A 23,313-nucleotide genomic window follows, 5' to 3' on the forward strand; every position below is an offset into this window, starting at 1 on the left:
CCTCTCAGGGGATGCGGAGCATGTGTTTTCCAGGCCTGAGGATTTACGAGAGCCGTCGCTGACAGATGTTGCTGAACGCTCTCCCTGGTTCCTGGCAGCCCGTGGAGGTACTCTCAGTCTCACGTGCCGCCGAGCCCTGCATCCCGCTTCTTTCCCAACGCCGGCCGGACAGATTTATTGAGAACCTCAGCCTGTTCTGCATTTTAATAACAACTCCATCATCTCCATCTGCCAGGATTTAGCTTGCTGCTGCTAGGGTGTAAATGCTGCCTCGGTATTCGCTCCACTCCTGGCAGAGCTTTTCTCCTCCTGAAGTCTTTTCCCTCCTGCATGCCCCTACTACGAGATTTCTGGTTTACTTCTGAGCACAGCCTCTGAGCTGCGTCCCCGTCGGGATTTGGGGACGGCAGTTTGCGGGTGTCGGGGCTGCGGGCGAGCAGGGCCGGTGCTGCGTGGGGGCGGCCACCCCAAAGGCTGCGAGCCCAGGGAGCTGCCGGGGCGGCGGGGGGAGCCCGGGGGAGCCTGGGGGCGCCGAGCGAGCCCGTTCCGCCTGCGGGGAGCCGGGGGGGAGCCGGGGGGGAGCGGGGCGGGCCCGGGCCGGGCGCCGCGGAGGGCGGTCCCGGGCGCAGGGGGGAGCGGGGCGGGCCCCGGGGGAGGCGGGCCGGGAGCGGGGGGAAGCCGGGGCCGGGCGGCGGGGGAGGTTCGGGGGGGATACGGGGGGGATCCGGGCACGCAGCTCGGCGCCCCGCTCGGAGCAGCCGGCGCCGCGGCTCCGGCAGGTGGCACTGGCCGCCTCCCTCGGCCGCCTCCCCCGCTCTTCCCCCCCGCCCGGCCCGGGCTCCGCCGCCGCGCTCAGTCCGCCGGCGCCGATGCTGCTGAGCGGAGCGGCGGCCGGCTCGGAGCGCGGCGCCGGGGCCGGGGCCGGGACCGGGACCGGGACCGGGACCGGAGCCGGAGCCGGGACCGGAGCCGGGACCGGAGCCGCCCCGCAGTGCGTGGGCACCATGGCCCGCTGGCTCCGCGAGCACCTGGGCTTCCGCAGCGCCAAGCCCGCACCGCCCGCACCGCCCAAGCCCGACTACCGCGCCGGGCCCCCCCAGCCGCCCCCGCCGCCGGGAGGCGCCGCCGAGCCGCTGGCCGCCGCCCAGCCCGACATCGTGGCCGCCTACCGCCTGCAGAAGGAGCGCGACTTCGAGGACCCCTACAGCGGGGCGCCGCCGAGCGCCGCCCCCGACGGGCCCCGCTACGTCTCGCCCAAGCACCGGCTCATCAAGGTGGAGGCGGCCGAGAAAGCCCCCGCCGGCCCCGCGCCTCCCCCCGCCGCCCCCGGCTCGCCCCCCGCCGGCCCCGAGCCGCCCGACGAGCCGCCGCAGGAGGTGAGTGAGTGAGTGGCCCCCGGGGGGGGGGGGGGCTCCGGGGCTGCTCCTGGGGCTCCCACCGCTGGGGGGGCTCTGCCGCCTCCCCCCTTTATGCCCCCGGTGCTCGGTGCAACGCGGAGCCGACGAGCTCACGGCGGCCCCACGCGGCTCGGGACGCTTCCAGAGATCCCTGACGGCCGCCCCGAGCCTCCTCCTGCCCCGCGTGTGCCTGCCTCGGTGAGCCTGCCGGGGCCTGCCCGGGCTGTGCCAGCTGCAGCCGGGCTCCTCGGAGCTGCTTTGTCAGGAGGCGCCCGTTGCCTCTTTGTCTGACGCCTCCGAGCTGCGAGCCCGGGGTGAGAGCAGCGCTGGGTGCTGCCCGTGCCTCCCACCCCGGGAGCGGGCAGCCCCAAAAAGTCCTCGCCAGGCAAGGGATAGGGGCAGGGAGAGGCTGCCTGGAGCTGTATGGCATCGGGACCCCTCCGAGGGGGCAAACCCCAAAGGGCCTCGGCCATCCCCGGCCTCCTCACGGGACCCCGCCGATGGAGGCAGGAGGGCACCGAGCGCCCGTCAGCGCCGCAGCCTGCAAGATGGGGCTTGTCAAGTGAACTCGGCGAGATTGCAGATCTGGCTGATGGAGGGAGTTGTTGATACAATCATCGCAGACGCGGGCTTGGCGTTGCCTGACGTGCGGAGGAAACACACACGCCGAGCGAAATCCGCTCGGGAGTGTTTTCACGCAGATGAAGAGCTCGTGGCTGGCGGATCTCTGGAAGTTGCTGTTAACGAGCGAGCGCTGCTGGGAGGTTTGCAGAGGGGCCGTTTGGTTCCCTGGTCCTCCAGGCTCCCTGCTGCGGGCAGTGGAGGAGGAAGAGGAGAGGAGGAGGGCCCTGGCAGAGGGCACTGAAGGTGCTGTTGCAGGGATTTGTTTTGCTGAGGCAGGCTCCTGGCACCTAGATGATTTTGAAAAGGACCAGGGGAAGGCTGTGCTTCTTGGAGGGACTCGGGCTGTGGTTTGTGCAGGGCTGAGCAGGAGCTGTGTGGGGCAGGGACTGCTGGCCAGTCCAGCCATGGCTGGCTCGGGCTCCCTGGGCATCAGAGCACTGGGGTGAAGCTGGAGAGCTCAGCCAAGAGCCGGGAGGCATTTGGGGAAGCCCAGCTAACAGTGGGAGGCTGAAGAAGACCCTTCGCTGTATTGGTGTCAGGCAGCGATTAGGTTATCTCCCAGTCTCATGCATGCCTCTGTGGGGAGGAGGTTTCTAATTCTTCGGGGCTTCAGTAGGGGGATGGATGACAAAGGCAGAGCTCCAAAGGCTGGGTGAGACAGAGGTAAGGTAGGATTGTTTGATAGGGCATGCAGCCACCCATTGAAACAATTTCCCTGGAGGAGCGGGGCAGTGTCCACCACGTGGGGCACTTCTGCAGGGCTCGGGCACCCTTTCTGGCTCCCATCTGCTGGCCTTGAAGTGGGGCTGGGTGGTGGGAGGATTCCCTGGTCCCGGCAAGGGCGTGATGCTCATGGTGGTCCTTTCTGGAGGCGGTCCAGGGGGATGGAGGGTGCCTGCATGATACTTGCTCTTGGTGACAACGTCAAAGTGTCCTGGAGCAGGGAAGGCACGTCAGGGCTGGGAGGGAGCCCTGATGAGCTCTTTACCCCAAAATGGGGTTGTGGTGGGCTCGGTGCTCCCGCTCTCAGAAGGAGGTGATGAGCCCTGTTCCCAGCTCTGTTCCATGTCTGCAGTGGGAAGCGGGACTCCAAACAGTGCTCACGTGCGAGTCCTGAGTTGTGGTGATGTTGAAGGTGAAGGGAGAAGTTTAACTATAGGTACAGGCAAGTCTGTGCTGGAGCAGAGAGGTTTTTTGTTGAGTTACACTAAAAAGCACGCTAATAAGATGTGCAGCCCTTCCAAGCAGGAAGGACAAGGAGGGACGGAAGAGGAAGGAGCAGCTGCTGGCTCGTGGTGGTTTGGGCATGGGGACCATGTTCCCTGGGAGCCCTGTGCCTGTGTAGTGCCGTGCCTTCCCTTGCTGGAGAACTGAAGAAGGGGCAGGAATGTCTTGGCAGCAGCATCCCTCCTGCCCTGGCCATGGGTATTTGCTATGTGACTTGCTGTCATCAGGTAAATCATCAGGTCGTGCTGCCTTACGTGGGGTTTGCAGCATCTCGTGGGGACATGCTTAGGGTCTTGTGGGGACATGCTTAGCTCTGCAGCAGCTCCCTTTCCATTACAGAAGCTTGCTGGAGGTGGCAGGGAGGGAGGAGGTCCTTCAGCAGTCCTTCCCCTACAGCAGCGGGCAGTGGGCTGAGACCACTCACCTGTGCAAGGGGGACCCTTGAGATGTCTTCTGTGCCACATGTGGAAGAGACACAAGGAACAAGGTCACCGGGGCTCCCTTTGATGCACGTGGGTGAGGTTCAGCCTCTTCTCAGTGAAGAGACCTCCTTCATGAGAGTGTGGGGACACCGTGCAGAGGTGTCCTTGGGGCTGGGGTTGTTTCTCTGCGCTGTTGCTCCACACGTGGCTTTACCCATGTCAGGGCCGGAGCCTTGCTGCAATGTTGCTTTGTGTCGTGCCTGTTGGGACTGGCTGCTGGCTCTTGCAGTTGCCCCGTGCTGCTGGGTGCAGGCCAGACCCTCTGCAGAGCACTGGGAGCCTGTCCTGCTCAGTGACACCTTAGGATCTTCCTCAAGATCTGCCTCTTCTCTTTGAGCCGCTGCACACTGGTGGCAATGGGGACAGGGCTGTGTGGTGCAGGGATGCGTGGCCGCGGGTGCTGCCTGCGGTTTGCCAGTGTTCAGTGGCAGCATGATTAGGGTCAGACCCGAAGTCTGGGGCTCCAGATGCGACATTTGTGCTCAGAGGGCAGGGTCAGCACCGTGGGGTGTGGGAACGGCTGGCCAGGAAGCTCCTGGGCGTGTGTCTTTCCTGAGAGAACCTCCCCGAACTGAGTCATCCTGCAAGATGCTGTGCTGTCCGCCCCGGGCTCCCTCCTCCTCCTGTGCCCTGGGTGCAGCCATGTCCGGCTCCTCAGGCGGGGAATCTGACCCTTCTTGGACAGCCGGCTTTTTGGCTTACCTAAAAGTGTGGCTTTGGCACCCACTAAAAACTGAGCGGCAAGGTGATGCCTTTGGGAAAAGGTCCTGGGGGTAAAAGTGGGGAAATCCTGCACCCAAAGGAGAGAATGAGCTGGGTTAAATCAGAGCTCAGAGTGCCTGCAGTGTGAAACACGGGGATTTGCTGGGGAACTGCAAACACATGTCATCTCCAGCCACTTGTTTATAAAGTGAAGGACCTGCCCGGGTGTCCTCTGGCTGGAGACAGAGCTCTGCATGAAGTGGAGCGCCTTGTTATGGCAAAAGGCAGTGGCAGGTAGGGCGTTTGTAGGTGAGGTTGTGCAGAGTCTCAAGTCTGCCCTGGGATTTCGGTGTCTGAGCCATGATCTCCCTCTTGGAGAGCTGCTGCCTGTCCCCTTCCCTGGTGTGCTGTGTAAAAACCGCATTAACACCAGAACCTGGCCCTTACCCTTAATTTTAGTTTGTTTTCCTATCATACAGTGGGCATAAATAATAGAGTGAGACTAGCCTCAGTGCGGCAGCGGGGATCTGGGTGTTTATTACCATGGAAGATTAATGCATGAAATGTACTCCTGGGCACAGAGAGGACGTGTTGGAGGGTCCAAGTGCTGATTTGCCCGGCTGTTCTCCAAAGGATTGCTTTGGAGAACAAGAGCACCAAGAGCTGTCCCGTGGCATTGGCTTTGCAGGCCAGGCATGCCCTTTGCTCCAGAATTGTTTCAAACACAGCGAAGGCTTCAGCATATACATGGGAGGGAGCAAGTGTGCATCGGGGCTTCTTGCTCTGCAGCCCTGCACCGTTCATGACGTCCGGTGCTCGGATTAGGAAATGTCAAAGATGCAGTTTCCCAGGCAACCCTAATTCGCCCCCATGTGCCAGTGCGTTGGGATACAGTCAGTAGCTGCATGGTTGCTGCCATCCATCCTCCAAGAGCTCTGCCTCGCTCTCGGCACTGGGTGTGCAGTGCTCCCCTCCAGCCTTGGCGCCTGCGCTGCGTTGCTGCTTGCTTGGTGTTGCACCCCGAGTGTGCCTGCTGCTGCATGTGGTTTGCAGTTCCCTTCTCAGCTTTTCCATGCCTTGCCTCTTTGCCATAGTGCCTGACCATTTCCAATATGAAAGTGTTTATATTCTCAGTACTCCATGGGCTCGACTCTTACCCAGAGGTATCTTTGAGGTAGTGGAGGAATAAAGCCAGTGTAGCAAGAAAAAACACCAAGCCCAGGGAAAATGGGGACTCAAGCACCCAATCTGGGCCATTAGCTCTGTGTCTGACCACGTCTCACCTGCACAGAGCCATCTAATTGCTGCTGAGCATCTCTGCAGCCTCCTGCAAGCAAAACACTCAGTTTTAGGATGCTTGGGCTCTCAGCAGAGATGCTTTGGATCAGACCCCACAGTCCTCTAGACCCAGAGCGTGTCTCTCCCTGTCCAGGGAGCCAGACCCAGGCACCCAGGGGGTACAGAAAGGGTTTTCCTCCTGTTGGGAAGAGCAAACGCTGGGTGCAGAGGAGCCTCTTGGCTGCAAAGCCGCTGTGCTGGCGCCCTGTCTTGTCTGAAGCTGCTCTGCTCATGGGGTGGGAGAGGGAGGGTCCAGGACTGGTGCCAGCAGCAAGCCAGGTGTCTGTCTGTCTAGTAAAACACATCTAGGAAATAGGCTTTGTGGCAGGTCTTAATGCAGGCGGGTTTGGCTGAGGACAGGAGGAACGAGCAGGCAGCCCCTTCCTGACCCCAGGAGGATCAGCCAGCTGCATTCACAGCCCTGCAGCCACCTCGGACCCAGGAGAGCCCTGTGTAAAGGGCAAGCACTGAGCTCTGAAGGCACAAAACCAGGCAGACGTGGGCACTCGGTTGCTCCTTGGTGTGCCTGGCATGGCGAGCCCCTGCCCCTGCACATGTCAGGATGCGAGTCTGCGTGTTGGTGCCTCCCTTGGCACTAGTGCCTGTGCTGATGAGCTGTCACCGGCTCGGGGCTGTGCTCTGCAGAAGTCCCTGCAGCAGCGTGGCAGGGTTTTTGTGGCTTTCCAGGACGTGCGCTCAGCCTGCGGGATGCTCTGTGGAGTGGCGGGCACCAACCTGCTCGGTATTGCCCAGGCAGCAGCCGACTTGCAGGCTGAGCCCCTCTCTGCCTTGCAGAGGATGAGGGTGTCCAGAAAACAGCTCTTTGAGGGGCTTCTCACAGGCGAGTGTTAACACAAACCAGGATTTCAGCAGCAGCACCAGCTTGCATTTGGGTTTCATGCAGACACCCCTAGTCCTTGCTGGGGAGGGAGGGCAGCTCCAGCAGATGAGCAGCTGCACAAGCCACTGGCAGCTCAGATTTCCCTGGGTGGTTTTGCCTTAGTGGTGGTGAGCAAAAGGCTGCAGCCCTTGGGCTCGGTATTGCCCCTGGATCCCACGGGGCCCTGCAAACCTACATCACCCTTGGCTGAGGGAGGCGAAAGCAGCCACAGCAGATTTCCTGGCTGTTCCTGGAGCCCCGACGTGGCATGCTGGCACTGGGCCCTGCCTGCAGACGTTTTGCTCTTTCCATCTTACCCGGAGAAGCTGATGCTCTGAGCAGACATCTGCTGCTGCTGCTTTCACACCAGTGCTGAGCAGTGTGGGCATTGTCTCGCCACCACATCTGAACCCTCGGCCGTGCATCCACCCAGGGTGTCTGCAAGCCCTGGGGCTGGCCGTCTTTGCTCTGGGGATGATGCTCTGCTGTTTGAGCCTCATTATGGCAGGGCTGGGCTGTGAGAGCTGCCTTGGGGTGAGGGAGAGCTGCTCAGGAAGCCCACAGCCCGCCAGAGGAGGCAGGTAGGTGATAGAGGAGCGGCCTCGTTCCTCCTGCAGCCTGGAGAGATGCAAAGGCTCCAGGCAGCACAGAGGTGTTTACAGCTCCAGTTCCTGTCCCCTTTTCCTGCTGTGTTTTGTTGCTCGGGGCTATTGTCAGATGCTTTTCACAGGAAGGAGGAAGAGGGGTTTTGTTTTAAACCCATTACAGGAGCCTGAGGTTAATTTGCAAGAAGCAGCCCAGGTCAGCACCACTGGCTCTGCCTGGGGCAGCGAGGTGCAGTGACACTGGGCTTGTGGGGACCAAGGCCGGGATGGGTTTTGGCTGCTGCCACACTGTGCTCAGGTTCATGCTGCAGGAGCTCAGCACAGCCAGCAGTGTGGTCAGCAAACATTGCTGGATGTCCCGGCACAGCAACAGACAAGATGCTTGGGTGTGCTCAGACCCATCTAGAAATACCTCCTTGGCCCTATTTTAGCCCCAGATGTTGGGGCTCAAGGTGGTGTGTGCAGCTCCTGGCTTGTTACAGGCTGTGGCACTGTGTGATGGGAGCGTTCCTGCTGGGAAGCTGCTGAGATGCTGGGGCAGGAGCGTGGCTCTGGGGACTGGTGGGGACCGAGCTCCAGGTTGTCCCTCCTGTCTACCACAGGATTGTCTCTCTCTTGTCTGCTCATAAGGACAAACCTTGGTGTGTTTTTTTTTTTAATTCTTTATTTTCCTTGAGATATTGTACCTGAGAGGCTCTTGGTGCTGTTTTCTGCTGCCTCCTGGTTGCATGGAGGAGTCCCATCCTGTATCACTTGGGACGAGTGGAGATGCTACAGGGTCCTGCGAGAGGAATGGAGACAGAGCCTCAGGCTGTTTGTAGCCCTTTTGTTACGAAACGTCTCCAAAGGAGCCTGCAGGAGCCCTGGAAAACAACCAGCGAGCTCCCAGTTGTGCCAGCTGACACCCCTGTACTGGGGTCTGGCCTGCTTTGGACGAGAAAACGCGGCTGTGCGCGGGGAGCTGATGTCAGTGCCTTCGGAGAGGACCTTGCTGGGGCATCCGCTCAGGCGCCGGCGGCTTTGCTGGTGCCAAGCCGCTGCTAACGGAGGAGGCTGGGCCGCCTTCTGCTCTGCTTGGCTCCGGCCCAGCTTTCGGGACAAAGGCTGGAGCGTTTCCACCGCTGAGAGCCTCGCGCGGGCGCCTGGAAAGCTGCCGGCTGCCAGCACCTGCTCGGCAGGGCTCTGGTGCTGCGAAGCCCTCTCAGCGCCCCTGTTCCAAAAGAGGATGCGAAAGGGGCAAGCGAGGGCTGGCAGCAGCCACGTCCCAGGCCCCCAGTGCTGGTGCTCTTTGCCGTGGTTGTGCTGGCGATCCTGGGCTCCTGCTTGCTTCACTCCCTCTCCCAGGACTCGTGGCGTGAAGGCACATCCGACCCCCTTCCCTTTGGGGCTTGGGGTCCTGGGTGCCTCTCTGGCTTCTCCTAGCAGAGCTCGTGGTGAGGTGTGGTGTCTGAAGGGGATTCAGCTGATCCCTGCCCCCCCTAAACTTTTGCTTTCCTCCCCTTTTCCAGCTGGCTGTCCTGGAGGACTATGCAGACCCCTTTGATGCTGCACAGGTGGCCGGTAGCCAGGCAGGGCTGGAGAAGGTGACGGAGAACGATGGATATATGGAGCCCTACGAAGCCCAGAAGATGATGGCTGGTAAGGTGGAAACCTTTGTGCAGAGGCCACTGTGCTCTTTGTGGCTTGGGTCCCTGCTGCTGTGAACTTGGTGGCCGCTGTACTCTGTTCCTTACAGCTTGTGGTAGCACCAGGTCGCCCAGACAAGGCTTCTGAGGGCTGGCTGGCAAACCTGTGTGATTGCTGCAGTGGTGCAACAGCGACTCTGCAGCCAAATTTTCACAGGTCCATGCACGTGGGATGGGCAGAGCGCTTGCAAAGGCTACCCAAGCATTAAAGGCACCTCGATGCTTCTGCTTGTGGTGCTGCCTGTGAGGCTGAGCCAGGAGAGACATGACATTCGATGCATCTGGCATAAAACAAGACAGATGTGGGAGCTGTTTAATTTGGTTATGACGGGTCCAGAGCGTGCCGTTGTCTGCTGCAGCAGCAGGGTCCCCAGCGGGCTCGTTTATGGCTTGAAAGCAGGTGAGGTGAGAGCACTCGTTCCCAAAGGCATTGCTCTTACTGCTGCAGCGCATGCAGGGCGGCTGTGCTGGCGTGTCTGCTCCAGGCTCTGGCTCTGCTTTGTAGTCCCGTGGTTTTCCTGGAGCAAATGGTTTCTGGAAAGCTCACGCGGCTTTTGGAGGAGACTGTTGCTTTTTTGGAAAAATCAGCAAGCGACAAAGAGTCTTGTGTCTGCAGAGAGGCTTCAGTTTTGCTCAGGGGAAGGGCATTCTGTTAAACCAGTCACGCTGGATGTTCAGGGGAGAAAGGCAGCCTTGCTGCTTGTGGGGACTCATTTCCTGGGGCGGTCTGTCCCCATGGACCCCGCTTTGCAGGGAGATACTGCAACATGGGGAGAGAAGGCATCCTGGTGCTGGGGACCACGCAGGACCCAGCAGCTCTGCTGCTTGTGGCAGGCTCTTGCTGCAGGTTTGGGGTCTGCTCCACCACCAGTGCTCTCCATGTTGCCCTTGGGTGAAACTAAACCCTGGGGGATCGTGGCCAGGTGAAAAGTCTGTGGTTCTTTCCCTCCTCTGCTAGAGATCCGCCAGAAGGGCCTGCGGGAGGCTCCATCCCGGCCGCTGCACCTCTACGACACCCCCTATGAGCCCGTGGCTGGGGGGCTGGAGGCAGACAGCGACCGCCATGCCTGCCCCCGGCCCAGGGAGTCCCGGCTGCCCGAGGACGACGAGCGGCCTCCAGAGGAGTACGACCAGCCCTGGGAGTGGAAGAAGGAGAGGATCTCCAAAGCCTTTGCAGGTGAGCCAGGACGTAGTAGCTGTGTAGTGTTTTGCAAGGGGGAAGATGTGTTCTCAGCGTGCCTTTGTGGGGTTGGCAGAGCCAGCCTCCCCATTCCCATGGCTCAGGGAGTGCTCCTTGACTTGTGGTGGCTACTGCTCTTCAGCAGGGCTGGGGGGAGTGGTGGTGGAGCTGCCTCGGCAGCCTGTCCACTGCTCATCTCCTGCTGCTGTGCCCCTTACTGCCTGATCCGCACCTCTGGTGCAAGCTGACCCCCGTCTCCCACCCCAAATTGCATGGCTGGGGCTCTGTGCTCAGCTCAGGCAGAGCCCTCCTTCTTTGGGACTCCCTTTGTATGGACAAGAGCTGGGTGCTCCCTCAGGAGCCTTCGGCCCTGCAGACGTCCAGCCTCCCAACCTATTTATCCGTGTTGCAGGATCGATTGTGTTTGTGTTTGTTAATGAGGAAATCCATGCTGTGCATTAGTGCTGGCTCCTCCGCCGGCGCTGGCTAATTGCCACGCTCTTATCTAGGATGCATTTTAATTGCAGCACGGTGTGTCTGCACTGCTGCCAGCATGCACGAGGCGCTCGAGACAGTTTTTGTTGGTGCTGCGCGGGGATGGCGGTGAAGAGGTGTGGAGATTTGGGCTTGGGAGTGACTCCTCACCTTGTGGGTGAATGCACGTGCCAGGCTGGATGTGGTAGTGTCTGGTTGTGCCTACGGGAGGCCAGGGCTTGGGTCCCAGCACAGTAGTGCCAAGATTTCAGCTTCTTGGGCTCTGCTGTGGATCCCTGGGCTGGGTTTGTGTGGAGGGGTCTGCACTGCTCCCAGAGCAGGTCCTGCTGTGGCTTCTGGAGTGTTTCTCCTTTCCTGAGAAGCTGGGAGCTCTCTGCTGGCCCCTCTGCGAGCCCCCTGATGGGCACCTGGTGCCAGCATGAGGCTAATCCATGGCGAGCAGAGTCTGCACCCCCTTCTCTGCTGCTGCCACAGTCTGCCTGCAGCCCCATGGCCATGGACAGCAGCTTGTCCTCTGGTGGCCTGGCTGTCCCCAGGGGCTCTGCTGGGGTACTGGGTGCCACCGTGTGTGTCCCAGCAAGCCTTGGCTGGCGTAGGGCCCCTGGGAATTCCGACCTTAGATCTTCACCCTCCCGGCTGCTGTCCTTCTCCCTGGGCTTGGTGTTGCTGACTTTTTTTTTTCTAAGCCCTCTCTTTCTCTCTCTTTCTCTTTCTTTCTCTTTCCACTCTCCCCACTCTCCTCCCTCCCCTTATCCAGTTGAAATCAAGGTCATTAAAGACCTGCCGTGGCCACCACCGGTGGGACAGCTCGACAGTGGTGAGACCCCCCCGGACGGTGAGGCTGGTGCCCCCGGCCCCCCGCAGCACGGCCAGCAGAACTACGAAGACGCCAACGGTGGGTTTTGCATGACAGTGGGGTGTCCGGGGTGGGCTGTGGCCCGTGCCCACCACAACCCTGCCCTGCTGCCTGCCAGCACGGGGACGTTGCCACGCTGGAGCTTGTCTAGACCTGGCAGGGCTGCCTGCGGATGGATGCTGCAGGCTCTGTGCTGAGCAGTGCAGATCCGCCCTCCTCCTCCTCCTCCTCTTCCTCTTTCTTCTCCTCCACATTTCCCCAGCTCCTCCTGGCCCCTTGCTTGTCCTGTGCAGGATGCCAGACCTTTGTCCTTGACTCTTCTGTGGCTCCTCCAGTTACCTGATACCTCCTTGCACACGGTAGTTGAGCTGCACCAGGGGATTATCCGGTGGCAGAGCTATTATCGTCTGTTTTGTTCTCTCCTCTTTGCCTCCAAATTCCCATCTGACGGCTGCTTTTACCTTTTTGACAACTGCTGAGCGTTTAGCTGATGTTTTCTTGTGACTCTTAATACCCAGGTCACTTACAGGCATGGTAACCACTAATTCAGATCCAACCGCTGAAGTTCAGGGTTGCTTTTTTCCCCAAGTGCATCACTTCATCATTTAGCACTGCTCTGTTTCGTCTTCTTTCTTTATTGCCTTGCTGCTCAATGGCAGGGGATCCCTTTGGATTCCTGGCTCTCGCTTTTGCTGTCCTGAACAGCTATATCTCCCAAGGCACATTTTGTCATCTCAGGTTCGCCTTGCAGCAAAGCCCTTTCTGCACATACTGAAGGGCAGAGCCCCCGGCAAATCCCCCTTGGACTCTGCTGGTTGTCTCGCTTATGAAAACCAAGGATTGCTGTTTCTCTTTTGACCCATATTAATTTTTAAGGACCTTGCTCTTACGCTGTGGTAGATTAGTTTTGTTTTTTTTCCAACAGCATCAGGTAAGGGGCTTCTGTCAAAAACCCACCTGGGCTTTCAGGGCCGGCCTTGTTCATGTGCCACCACTCTTGCGGAGAGCTGGGATGGATCTGTGAGATGTGACTGCTCTGCAAACTGACGGCTGTGCCCCTTTGTGCCGTGCCCGCCTGCGCGTCACTAATGCTGCTCCTGACAGGCACTGCGACGTGCCAGGTGCAGATGTCTGATTTCCTTATCTGCAATTACCCAGGTCCCCGCAGAGCTTTGTAAAAAAAAAACGTATGGCTTTTGCTAAGTTCCCAGGTGGGTTTGAGCACGAGGTTGCACGTGACTGCTGATTTTGCTGCGCGCGGTAGGGATGCCCCAGAGCAGCGCGGCTGATCTGCCAGCGCCAGGTCCCGGCACTGTCCCAAATGCTCTCTTAGGGATGCTACGGGCTGAAGTAATCCCCAAAAAAGAAAGGTCTAATGGAAACTTCCCGCTCCTCTTTGTACAATAAATGCAGGTGTCATGAAGAATTAATTTCTTTGCTGCACAGCCTCTGCTCTTACCCCATCATTTTTTATCCCCGCAGTCACTCTGACACGCACCCTGCTCCTGATGAACACATCAGTTTGTCATTTTTCCTGGCTTTAGCAACACAAATTCTCGTTTTTATTTTGATTTGCTTTGTTGTGTTAAGTTTATCTTGCCAGAGTTTTGTGTTATTCTCTATTTTGCCTGTCTGGGGGTGAATTGAACTTCTTGAAGGATGTCTTCTTACTCCTAGGGGCTTGTTTTTAATATCCTGTTTAATCATGTGCATGCTTCTGCTGCTGTCTGACAGGTGCAATGTATTCCTTCTGAGCCTCTAATATGATGACTTGTGCAGCCAGCAAACACTTCAGTGTTTTGATTGCCTGGCTTTTTAACAATTGTCCCAATTTTTTAAGGTGATGAGTTGAAATTGAAGTCTGGTTGTTATGGGCAGGAGCAAACCTCTGCAGCAGCACGGCTTGCCGAGCTGTCACGCTGGGCACTTCAGCCCTGAGCAACTCCCGGGGGAATTTAAGCCATGCTAAGTTGTCATGGAGGGCTAGCAAAACCATCCCAAACACCCCCACCAAGCAGCCAGGGCATCCCACGGGCCGGGGTCCTGCTTGTGCTGGAGCTCGGCCACCCCCAGGGTGTCTGTGCCTCTGCAGCAGCAGCCACCAGCAGCCTTGCATCAGGGCAGCTCTGACAGATCGATAAGTAATTTGTGCGAGGGGGCTCTCCTTGCAGGGGAGCAATAATGAACTCTCTGGAGGAGGGAGAAACAATATTATTAATGCTGAAATCATCCTGCACGGAAATAACATTCAGTGGGAGGCTGGGTCCCCAGGGCACGTCTCGGTTAATCCCTTGCTGGGCAGCGAGCGCTGGACCACTGCTGTTCGTCGCTGTGCAGGGTCGTGTCAGGGAGGCATCTCTCAGAGGAAACATCACCCTTCCCCTCCAGGGACTTTTTTTTCCACCACAACAGAGGTGGAAATGTGTCCCTTGTTTTCAAACTGCCTGCCTCCCCTTTAAGCTCCATCTTCCCCACTCCTTTTTATGCAAGATTGGAGAGCCTCTCAGTACTAATTCTCTTGATGGAAACGCCTAATTGTATGCCGCAGCCACTGAATCTCTGGTTACATTAGCTACACCTCTCTGTGTTTATGAAACCTCCCTGAAAAATATCTCTAGGGGCTCAGGAGCCCAGTCTGCACCAAGTCCTGATTGCACTTAAGGTGGATGCACTTAAGCATCCCCAGACGCCACGGGGAGCTGCCCTGCCCCTTTTTTAGAGCAGGGGATCGGGGCAGTGAGAGGGGACCCGGTGATGTGATGTCTCTGGCCACCTCCACAGCCTCCTGCTGTGTGGGGAAAGCTGCCAGCACGGTGGGTTTGTTATTAGTCCAGCCCGTCAGCCTGTCCCCACCGCCGCTGTGATGTCCATCTGTCTTGCAGGGCCGTCGGAGGGACTGGGGTACGGCCGCACCTCGCCCTGCAGGGAGGAGAAGGCCAGGGCTGGCCTCAGACATGGCACCAGCAGCCTCAAGAGCACCAAGACGCTGAGCGCGGAGCCTGGTCCCTTCCTTGGGGAGAGGATTGACCCTGCCCTGCCCCTGGAGAGCCAGTGGTGAGTCCTGCCTGCCCTCCCCCTATCCACGCTGTGATGCTGCAGGGTGGCTGCAGACCTGCTTCTTGCCTTTGCCTTTTACCCTGGTACCACGTTTTTCCCACCTGCTGCTTGTCCCTTCTGCCCTCCTCTGAGTCCTGCTGTCCCCTTGTGCCCTCCGTGTCCCCCAGGCTGCCCCATTGTGAACCCAGCAGCCCTTTGTCCCCCAGCCCCAGCGTTGCCACCCGCATCCTTTACCCCCAGCACTGTGGCCGGCATCGCTGCTGCCCGGGGCTCGGCCGTGCCCAGGGTGTGCACACAGCTGGTCCCACTCCTGCCTGCAGCTGGTACCACGGGGCCATCAGCCGGACGGACGCCGAGACGCTGCTGAGGCTCTGCAAGGAGGCGAGCTACTTGGTGCGCAACAGCGAGACCAGCAAGAACGACTTCTCCCTCTCCTTGAAGTGAGTGAGTCCAGCTGCAGGACGGGCACACATTTGGGGCCACGCTGCTCTTGTACCTGCAGCAAAGGTGGCACTGAGTGTAAACGCTTGGGAGAGGGCACCCAGAGTAAGGTGACTGCCTGCAGCAAGCCCACCCCAGAAATACTGTGCCTAGGTTGATGGTTGCAGGCTCCCTGTAGGCTGTGCTCAGCCACCAGAGGTGGCTAGGCGATGCGGAAGGTGAGCCTTAGGCTTTGGGTGGTGGCTTACATCCAAATTTGTACCTGTATGGTGCTGTTTCACATGCGGGGGCACACACCAACTGGCTGCTGGCATGCCCGTGCCCCCACTGCTGTGGGTGCTTGGCACCTGTGGGTGGGCGCATGGCTTTGTGCTGGGGTGCCCACATGAGTGGGGGCCTGCGCCGTGGGGAGAGGGGGTGGCTTGGACACAACTGTGGGGCAGTTCCTGCATTTCTTTGTGGGATGGCACAGGCTCTTGACATTTGGTTTGGTGTCTGGCAGAAGCATCTCTCGGGAAGACTTTCAGAGCTAGAGGCAGGCTGCTTCTCCCTTGGCAGTGCTAGTAATCCCTCAGACGGATAAAATGATGGGCCTTATTACTCACTTGAATGTGTCTGATTACAGCTTCCAGCTCTGGCTTTTTGCTACCCCCTTTCGTTTTATGAGAAAATAAAGTCTCAGCCACATGGTGGGGAGGGCATTGCGCTGCTTTGGTTTCTCAGCAGGGAATCCTCACCCCCCACAGCACAGCTTGGTTTCAGCTTGGGTTTTGGAGGGTAATGTTAGCACGTTCCCTGAGTTTTGCAGCTTCCCTGAGAAACAAAACTGCATGAAGCATTGAGGTATGTGCCCAGAGCAACTCGCTTGGCTCTTTTGGGAGTGCTGGGGCAGCCTGAACTCCCCCAAAACAAAGCTGTTCTTGTCCAGCAAATGATGATGGATTAGCAAATACCTTCTTGCCCTTCTGCAGGATGAGTATATTAGCTCTCTTCCTGGCAAGCATGAGAAAAGTATTTATTGAGCGCTTCTGTCATCTCTGCCCAACAGCAGCCCACATATCCCTATGCTTTTCTCAATATACTTTAAGTTTTCCCAGTGGTCTCTGTACCTGCATTTCTCCCTGGCGATTTCAGCCTCCCCCATTTATTTCCCAGTGCCACAATTGTGAATTAAATTGCTCCATCTCTCCAGTTTTTATGCTTTACTGCTGCCTTCAACACCAAAGTAGGGCAGATGTTTAGCTGAAAAAAAATAATTCTTCCTTCTGCAGTTGTAGCTTTTAGGTCAGACATCAAGGTTTTTGGAAGAGCTCCCTGTTTTCTTTTATTTGTTAGAATTTTTACTGACGTTTTAATTTTCTCAATCATTTTTTCTTGCCTTGGATTGTGAGCTCCTTTGAAGCAACAGCTTCTAGTGGTCAGCGAGTTGTGTTTGAGAGGCGGTGTTGGGGTTGGTGGGGCTTCTTCCCTTTCCAGTGTGGAAAGCACTGATACTGTGCATTTCTCCCTTCTCATTACCTCTCTACAAGCCAGTCATCCCTTTTTTTTTTCCTTTTTTTTTTTTTTCTCTTCCCCCCTCGCTTTTAGTTCTTCCTACCCATCCTTAGCCTCATGGCAAAAATGGCCAAGTCCTCTTCTCAGATGGTGTGGGTGGGTAGGATGTGGCTTTGTAGCACTGTGCTTCTGCCCGCAGGAGACTGTACCCCATCCAAGAGCCGCTCAGTCGACGTCCACCAGCCATGCTTGCAGAGAGCACACAGCCTCAGGAACATGATTTTTACTGTGCTGCCTTTCTCTATAGAGCCTTTTAAAGGAAAATCCCTAGGGATGCTTTTTATATAGCTGTAAGCTGGTTGCCTACATCTCTCTCTCTTTTTTTTTTTTTCCTCGAACTCTTTTTTTTTTTTTTTTTTTTTTTTTTGAGGAAGGAGGAGCAGCTGAGGAGATGGTCTGAAAGGAGAGCTCAGTGCTGACCTCCAGTCCTTTTGTGCTGCCTTAAAGGAAAATATGCACAATAGAGAGCAGCAGGAGCATGTCAGGTAGCGGGGAGGTTTAACCCTGCCATGACAAGCCTGGCTGGGCCACCCCATGCTGCCAGTCATGGGCAGGGCTGTGCTGCCTTAAACGCTTGAAGGACAACTGCCCCGTGGCTCGTGCCTCCACGAGAGGGGCTGAAGCCATGCTGCAGAGACCCAGGGAATGATCTGGGCACAACCCAGCCTGCTCTACCTCTTCTCCTGCTCTGGACCTGGCTCTAATTCTGCACTGGACTCCTACGGGGTGCAGCACCTGTGGGCAGCTGTGTGCCCCCCCCCGTGCGGTGCAGCCCCCACAGCCCCACTGCTGGGATGTGGGACCACCTAGGTCTGCAGGCAGGGTGCTCCCAGCAGCACGGCAGCCCCCCCCGAGCCTGGTCCCTGGCAGGGAGCCACGCTGCCGCTTCCTCTGCCGTCCCCAGGGGTCCGGCTCCCTGCTGATCAGCGCCTAAATGGATTGCAAACCCATTCCGCTAATGCAGCCGCTCTGTCCATTACGGGCACCGTCTCCTGCCGGGGGGATGGGACTGGCCTGCGCGAAGCTGGAAGCAGCTCAGCATTGCTGATGAGGTCCTGTCTGCTTTTAAGTCATCAATATTTTGCCGTAATGTGCATTCCAGACGCTGCAGACAGGCTGTGGCTCTCCTCGGAGACGCAAATTAATAGCAACAGGGCCATTAGCCCGTCACTTGGAATCAGCGCTCGTGGCAGTATCTGCCTGCGCAGCCGCGCATGGCTCGGTGCCCGTGCTGTGCCGGGAAATGGCCTCGCTACGCTGAGCAGGTTTTATGGAGCCTGCAGTGGTGGTATGGAGCTGGGGGGGGCCTGGCCACTGCCCAAAGGAGAAAATCTTGCCTTGCCACAGTAAGGCTGGCCAGTGCAGCAGTCCGGCTCCTCCTGGCACAGCTGCTGCGTGAGCCAGGGCGGTTGTAAAAGGGATTTTGCCACAGGTTAAAGGGTTAAAAGGCTGTCTCTGCGTCACCCTGTGGCTGCAGGGATGGGCTGCCCAGCTCAGGGGAAGGAGCTGGTGTAGGGGGTGACGGCCAGCTGCCTCCCCTAACCCTGCCTTCATCTCTCCTTGCAGGAGCAGCCAGGGCTTCATGCACATGAAGCTGTCCCGGACCCAAGAGAACAAGTACGTGCTGGGTCAGCACAGCCCACCGTTCGACAGCGTGCCGGAGATCATTCATCACTACGCCAGCCGCAAGCTGCCCATCAAGGGGGCTGAGCACATGTCCTTGCTTTACCCGGTGGCTATCCGCACCCTATAGTCCTCACCCTGCACAAGCCGGGCTCGAGGCTGGGTGGACCCAAAGCTGGCCCGTCTTCAGGGCCGAGCGCTGCGGTGCCGAGGATGGGCTCTGGATCAGCGAGCTGGGCACGGACGGTGCTATCGGGGGGTCGCAGCAGCTGGACCCCTCATCCAGCTCCCTCCTACGGTGGTTCCTGTGTGCTGGTTTGCCTGCTGGGATGATGGCAGGGGGGCCCAGCACGAGGAGCCGAGCAGGGCTGGCCGCCTGCTGCCCTCGCCCCCTCCGGGAAGAGCTTGGGAAGCAAGGACTGGAACTGGGGCCTTGGAGAGGACCTGGGGGGAGCAAGGTGTGGGAAAAGGGGGATAAAGCATCCCAAGATGTGTCCTGAGGGTGCCTGGTTCTGCCCACGTCCTGCGAGGGAGAGGACAGCCCTGTGCCCACAGGAGAGGAGGCTGGTGCTGTCCCTGGTGGGGGCACAGGGTGTGAGTGAGGCCCGGGGGGCAGGTGCTCGGTACTGGTACTCACTGCCATCATTTGCCAAATGTATATAGTGACCGGTCTCGGCCGCACGTGCAGCACCACTGCCTAATAAAGCGGTGCATGGTCGTCTCCTGCTCCGTGGTGTCCCTGTGCCCTTGCCCTGCCACCTGGGTGGGTGACCTGTGCAGCACTGTGCCGTGCAAAACAGCAGGGAGGGGGGTTTTATTAAGCAAAATTACTTGTTTGTGGTTTTTTTTTTTGCTCCCTCACACACAGAGGCCCACATACCCAGCTTACTCTCTTACATAGGGGACCAGGGACACTACTGATCTTGTCCTGGCAATGCCTTTGAGGTCCTTTGTGGGCAGCAACGAGCTGATTTTGAACTTAACTGTTACGCCCTGCAGAGAGGGATGCTCTTTGGGATCTTGTGCCTCCTTGTTTTGTTTCACCCCTTGTAGTTAGGCAAAACATGTGAATTTCACAGGTTTGTTCTCTGGGCATTTAGTAGCTCCAGTCCTGTTCTTCATCTTCCTGGCACCTTGTCTCTGGGCCAGTTTGTTGACTTAGTGTGGGCTCTGGGGTTTTCCGGACTTGGCCCGTAGCTGGGGAATTGCTGTCCCATCACAGTTTGGGGCTGCTCTAGGGGCATTGCATGGGACTGGCATGCTCCCTGGAGCCTGCAGAAGCTGTGGTGGTTTGTTCCTGGCTGTTCAGCCACCCTCGCTCCCTAAAAGGCTGTGGTTTGAGCTCATCAAGCTCTCGGTGTCTCCTTCCAGCAGTGCTTGGCTGCTGGCAGCCCCTGCTGCCTCTCCCCAGCCTTTTCCAGTCGGGACGGAGTTTTGGCTAAAGGGTTTTTTCTCCTGGCCCTGCCTCTGTGGGGGCTGGCAAGCACCAGAGCCCACAGAAAGGGCTGGAGGGGCAGGAATACATCTGCAGAGATGCTCATAGATGCCCTTGCTGCATTTAAAAGGTGTCAAGGGGCCCTTAGCAGTCCTGCTGTGTGCTGATGGCCCCAGCACAGTGCTTGTCCCTAGGGGGGATTGCCTTCTGTGACTGTGGCAAGGGAAGCAGAGGCCACCCGAGTCTGTGCATGCAGGGAACAAAGGCACAGGAGAGCCTCACCGTGAGGTTTTTTTTTTCTCTTTTCTTTTTTTTTTTTTTTTTCCTCAAGAAATGATGGCAAAGAGCAAACAGCCTGGTGGTGAAATCCCACCCACACAGCCTGGCTGTGTCTTGGGGGTGTCCCTGCCAAGCGCACAGCAGCTTCTGTGATTATTTCTCTGGAGCTGGTTTAAACAAAGGGCAAGGTGTGACAAAGCAAGGGTTCAATGGACACTCATGGGCATGTAGGTCCTGGCACTCCCCCGCCATCATTTGCCTCTGGGGACTTCTGGTTCTTGTTTCAAAAGGCTGATCAGGGTGGAGGATTTTGTCTGTGGTGTTTGCCTGTTGGGCTGAAGGGGGATGCTGGAGATGCCCCCCTGAGCTGCAGGGGAGGAGGTGACCTGTACAACCACCCCAGTAATTCACATCAGGCAAGGAAGCAGCTCAAATGGGGCCCGGCACCTACTCCTGATGCTGTGGAGGTGAAATTGGCCTCCCAGGACCTGGGAAGGGGAAGAGCAGACACATTTTTTTTTGTGCTCAAGTCCAGCTAATGTCTCTAATGCAGTTGGTGCTGTTGCCTCTCGTCTGTTGGCTGGGTACCTCTGAGATGCGTCTCACTCCATCTTCCTTACCACACCGCTATGGGTAGTTGGGAATGGAAATTACATCCCTCCTCAGCCCTCTTTTCTTCTTGTTGAAGCCCAGCTTTTCTAGCATCTCCTTGTACACCATGTTCTCCGGTTGCCATCCCAGTGACCCTCTGCAGGCCCCCCTCTGTACTGAGGGCCTGGAACTGTGTGCAGTGTCCAGACACACTCAGCAGTACAAAGCAAAGGGGACTACCTTCAACCTGCTACACTCACAGGATAACTCGCATTGGAAGGGACTTCTGGAGGTCTCTAAGTCCACCTTCCAAGCAGGGTTAGCTTTGAGGTCAGGCCAGAGTCAAAGGATATTTTAGAGAGAAGCAGAACTTCCCTAGGCCCAACGAGGCTTTTCCCCCTTAGTAAAGGAGATTCTATAGGGAAGGGTGTGCAGAACAGAGAGACGCAACAAAGAGTCAGCCTGCAGCTTGACATCGGGTCAGAGGATGGACCTGAGCTTCTCAAAGCAAGCAGCTCCATGCAGGTCCTGTACATTTTGGGTCTGACCTGGGGATTCCCACAGGAAGTACATTGCTCTGGGCTTAACTCTGGGTCGGGCCAATGTGTTGCGTCCTCTGATGGGAGCTGAACTTCAGGGACTCCCCAGAAAATTTAGATGGACTGAATCCCTCTTCAGCTGGTACTGTAGTGCTACATTTGCCCTCCTGTGGCTGAAATGAGTGGTGTTTGGAAATAAAAGTGGGAAAGGCATGTAACGGAGATGACAGGGGATTCCCATTCATGAGTATGCTCATGTCCAGGGTGGACAAAGGCATGAGAAGCCTGATGTGGCTCTGAGATTAACCCCACTGAGGGCATGAAGGTGGAGCAAGGACCTTCCTTTGTAGCAATTCCCACCCCACTTGTTGTCCCAATCCCCCGTGCCCTCCCAGCTGCCTGTTCCCCATCCCTCCTCCCTGTCAGCGAAACAGCTCTGTCATTCATTGCCTGATCTCTAGTCCCTTGCTAAGCCCTCCGTAATCGCCAAGCTGTTTTAGCGTGCTGCAGGCCCCGATAATGAAAGAAGTTTGTTTTGTAATTGGATTAGTGCTGCTGGGAGCATGCTCTTGCACGGTGGTCGGGTCAGAGCTGGCACAGCCCCCGAGCCCTGTGCTGCTCCGCCTGGTTTTGGGCCAGCTCAGGGCTGCGCTCGCTCCTGCACAAAACTGTGCTGGCCAAAAGGCAGGCTTGCAGAAGGAAGGCAGCCCGGAGGGGTGAAAGGCAGATTCAGGGCAGAAGCCCCTTTAAACCCAAGTCTAGTGATTAGTTTAAACCCCAGCCCTCCCAGCAACGCCTGCATCACTTGAATGTCACTGAAAACAGTGCCCAGTATTCTGTTTCCAGCCACAGCAGTCTCCAGTGCTGCAGGAGAAGGATCAAATAACCCCAAAGCTCAGCTGCCAAAGTTTATAGCAAAGTGGAGAAAATTGTTCCTGATCCCTGCAGGCTACCAGCAAAACGTGCGGTGTAGCACATACGTAGCACACACATGCATGTGGCACACACATGGCCCAGCTGAATGCCTCCTTTCAAATCTTCTTGTGGAGACCAACTTATTTGACACAAGGGGCAAGTTTCAGCTCCCAGTTCAGAGACCACCCTTGCTCAGTCCTTTTGGTGTACTTCCCCAGCATCATCTCAAAGCGGTTACTTGCTCCTGGTGCCCTGTTTAAAAATTGTTGAAAAATATCTGTGCTTGGATGCCTCCACCTAATTTTCAGTCTACGCTTGTGACGAGTTCTGCCCTTTTCCTTGCACAATTTTGGAGAGATGTCTCCAAAACAGCATGCTTGGGCAGATCTTTTGGTGAGATCTTCCCAGTGCCTCACAACTGACGCAGCAGCGCCCCTCCTGAAAACTTACCTTCACTCCCCCCTGAACTGTTTGCTATTTGTATTAGTGGGGTCACTCTGAGATGGGCGGTGGAGAAGTGCTAGAAATATCTCTGCTCAGAGACACTACTGTTAATATAACCCATTGTTTACTTAATTAGCTGGTTCCTCTGCTGTAACCATACCCATCACTTCCATCATCGGAAACTGGCTCCTATTGAGTGGCAAATCAAACTTTAACTCCAACCAGCCTACACGTGCTGCATCTTCTTGTCTAAGAAGTCAATTATGAAAGAAAAATCATTATATTAAACTGATGCAATGTTTCTGTGAGAAATTCTGTTTCCATTTGCCTGTCTATCTTGAAGGATTTCCTTCAGAACATGGTCAGAGCCTCACAAGGTTACAAAAGCCTATATATGTTTTAATCTCCCTTTTTCCTATCCTGGATGTGGGAGGCACATTAGCTCAATTTCTTTGCTATTTGAGCTCTAACCAGGTAATCCTAAATCTGGTCCACATTCACAGTGAGATGACCTTGCTGCTTTCCTCCTTGCTCTCACGCAGCACCTCCTGGTTGAGCCTCATCTCATGCATTTGAAGTGTGTCCTCATCTGGTGGTTGTGCCTCAGGCACTCTCTCCATCACATCTTGTTCAGCCTGATGACCTACAAGTCTTTCATTTCCAGGATAAATTTATGCATACTGAATTTTTCTCTGTTAAATGGCAGTGCACGGCAAGTCCTGATTGGTGTCTGTGTAGGACCGATGGCTTTGCACATGCGTGTCCTCTCTCACTGTTCATGTTCGGGGTGGGCTTGCTGTGCGGGTACAGTGCTCTGTGATTTACTGCCCATGTGCAGCATTATGGCTTCTCTGCGCATGCACAGCATGTCCTGATTTACTGCGCGCATTAAGGGCTACCTCTCTGCACATTCACAGCACGTCTGGTTTTAGTGCCTGTGCTCAGTGTGCTCTCTCTGGCCATG

The 23,313-nt window shown here is 57.0% G+C and overlaps 1 protein-coding gene across 1 annotated transcript; it reads left to right on the plus strand.

Annotated features, from left to right (window-relative positions):
* The first annotated feature begins 954 nt into the window (after positions 1 to 954).
* Positions 955 to 18,873, plus strand: SHF (Src homology 2 domain containing F). The gene is made up of 7 exons (XM_032195211.1): positions 955 to 1,376; positions 8,764 to 8,893; positions 9,899 to 10,117; positions 11,373 to 11,510; positions 14,354 to 14,525; positions 14,849 to 14,968; positions 18,090 to 18,873. Exons 1-7 carry the CDS (start codon positions 1,005 to 1,007, stop codon positions 18,274 to 18,276), a joined length of 1,338 nt encoding a protein of 445 aa, XP_032051102.1. The 5' UTR covers positions 955 to 1,004; the 3' UTR covers positions 18,277 to 18,873.
* Positions 18,874 to 23,313: the final 4,440 nt, after the last annotated feature.

Source organism: Aythya fuligula, chromosome 11, assembly GCF_009819795.1.
Source record: "Aythya fuligula isolate bAytFul2 chromosome 11, bAytFul2.pri, whole genome shotgun sequence".
NCBI classification, from domain to species: Eukaryota; Metazoa; Chordata; class Aves; order Anseriformes; family Anatidae; genus Aythya; species Aythya fuligula.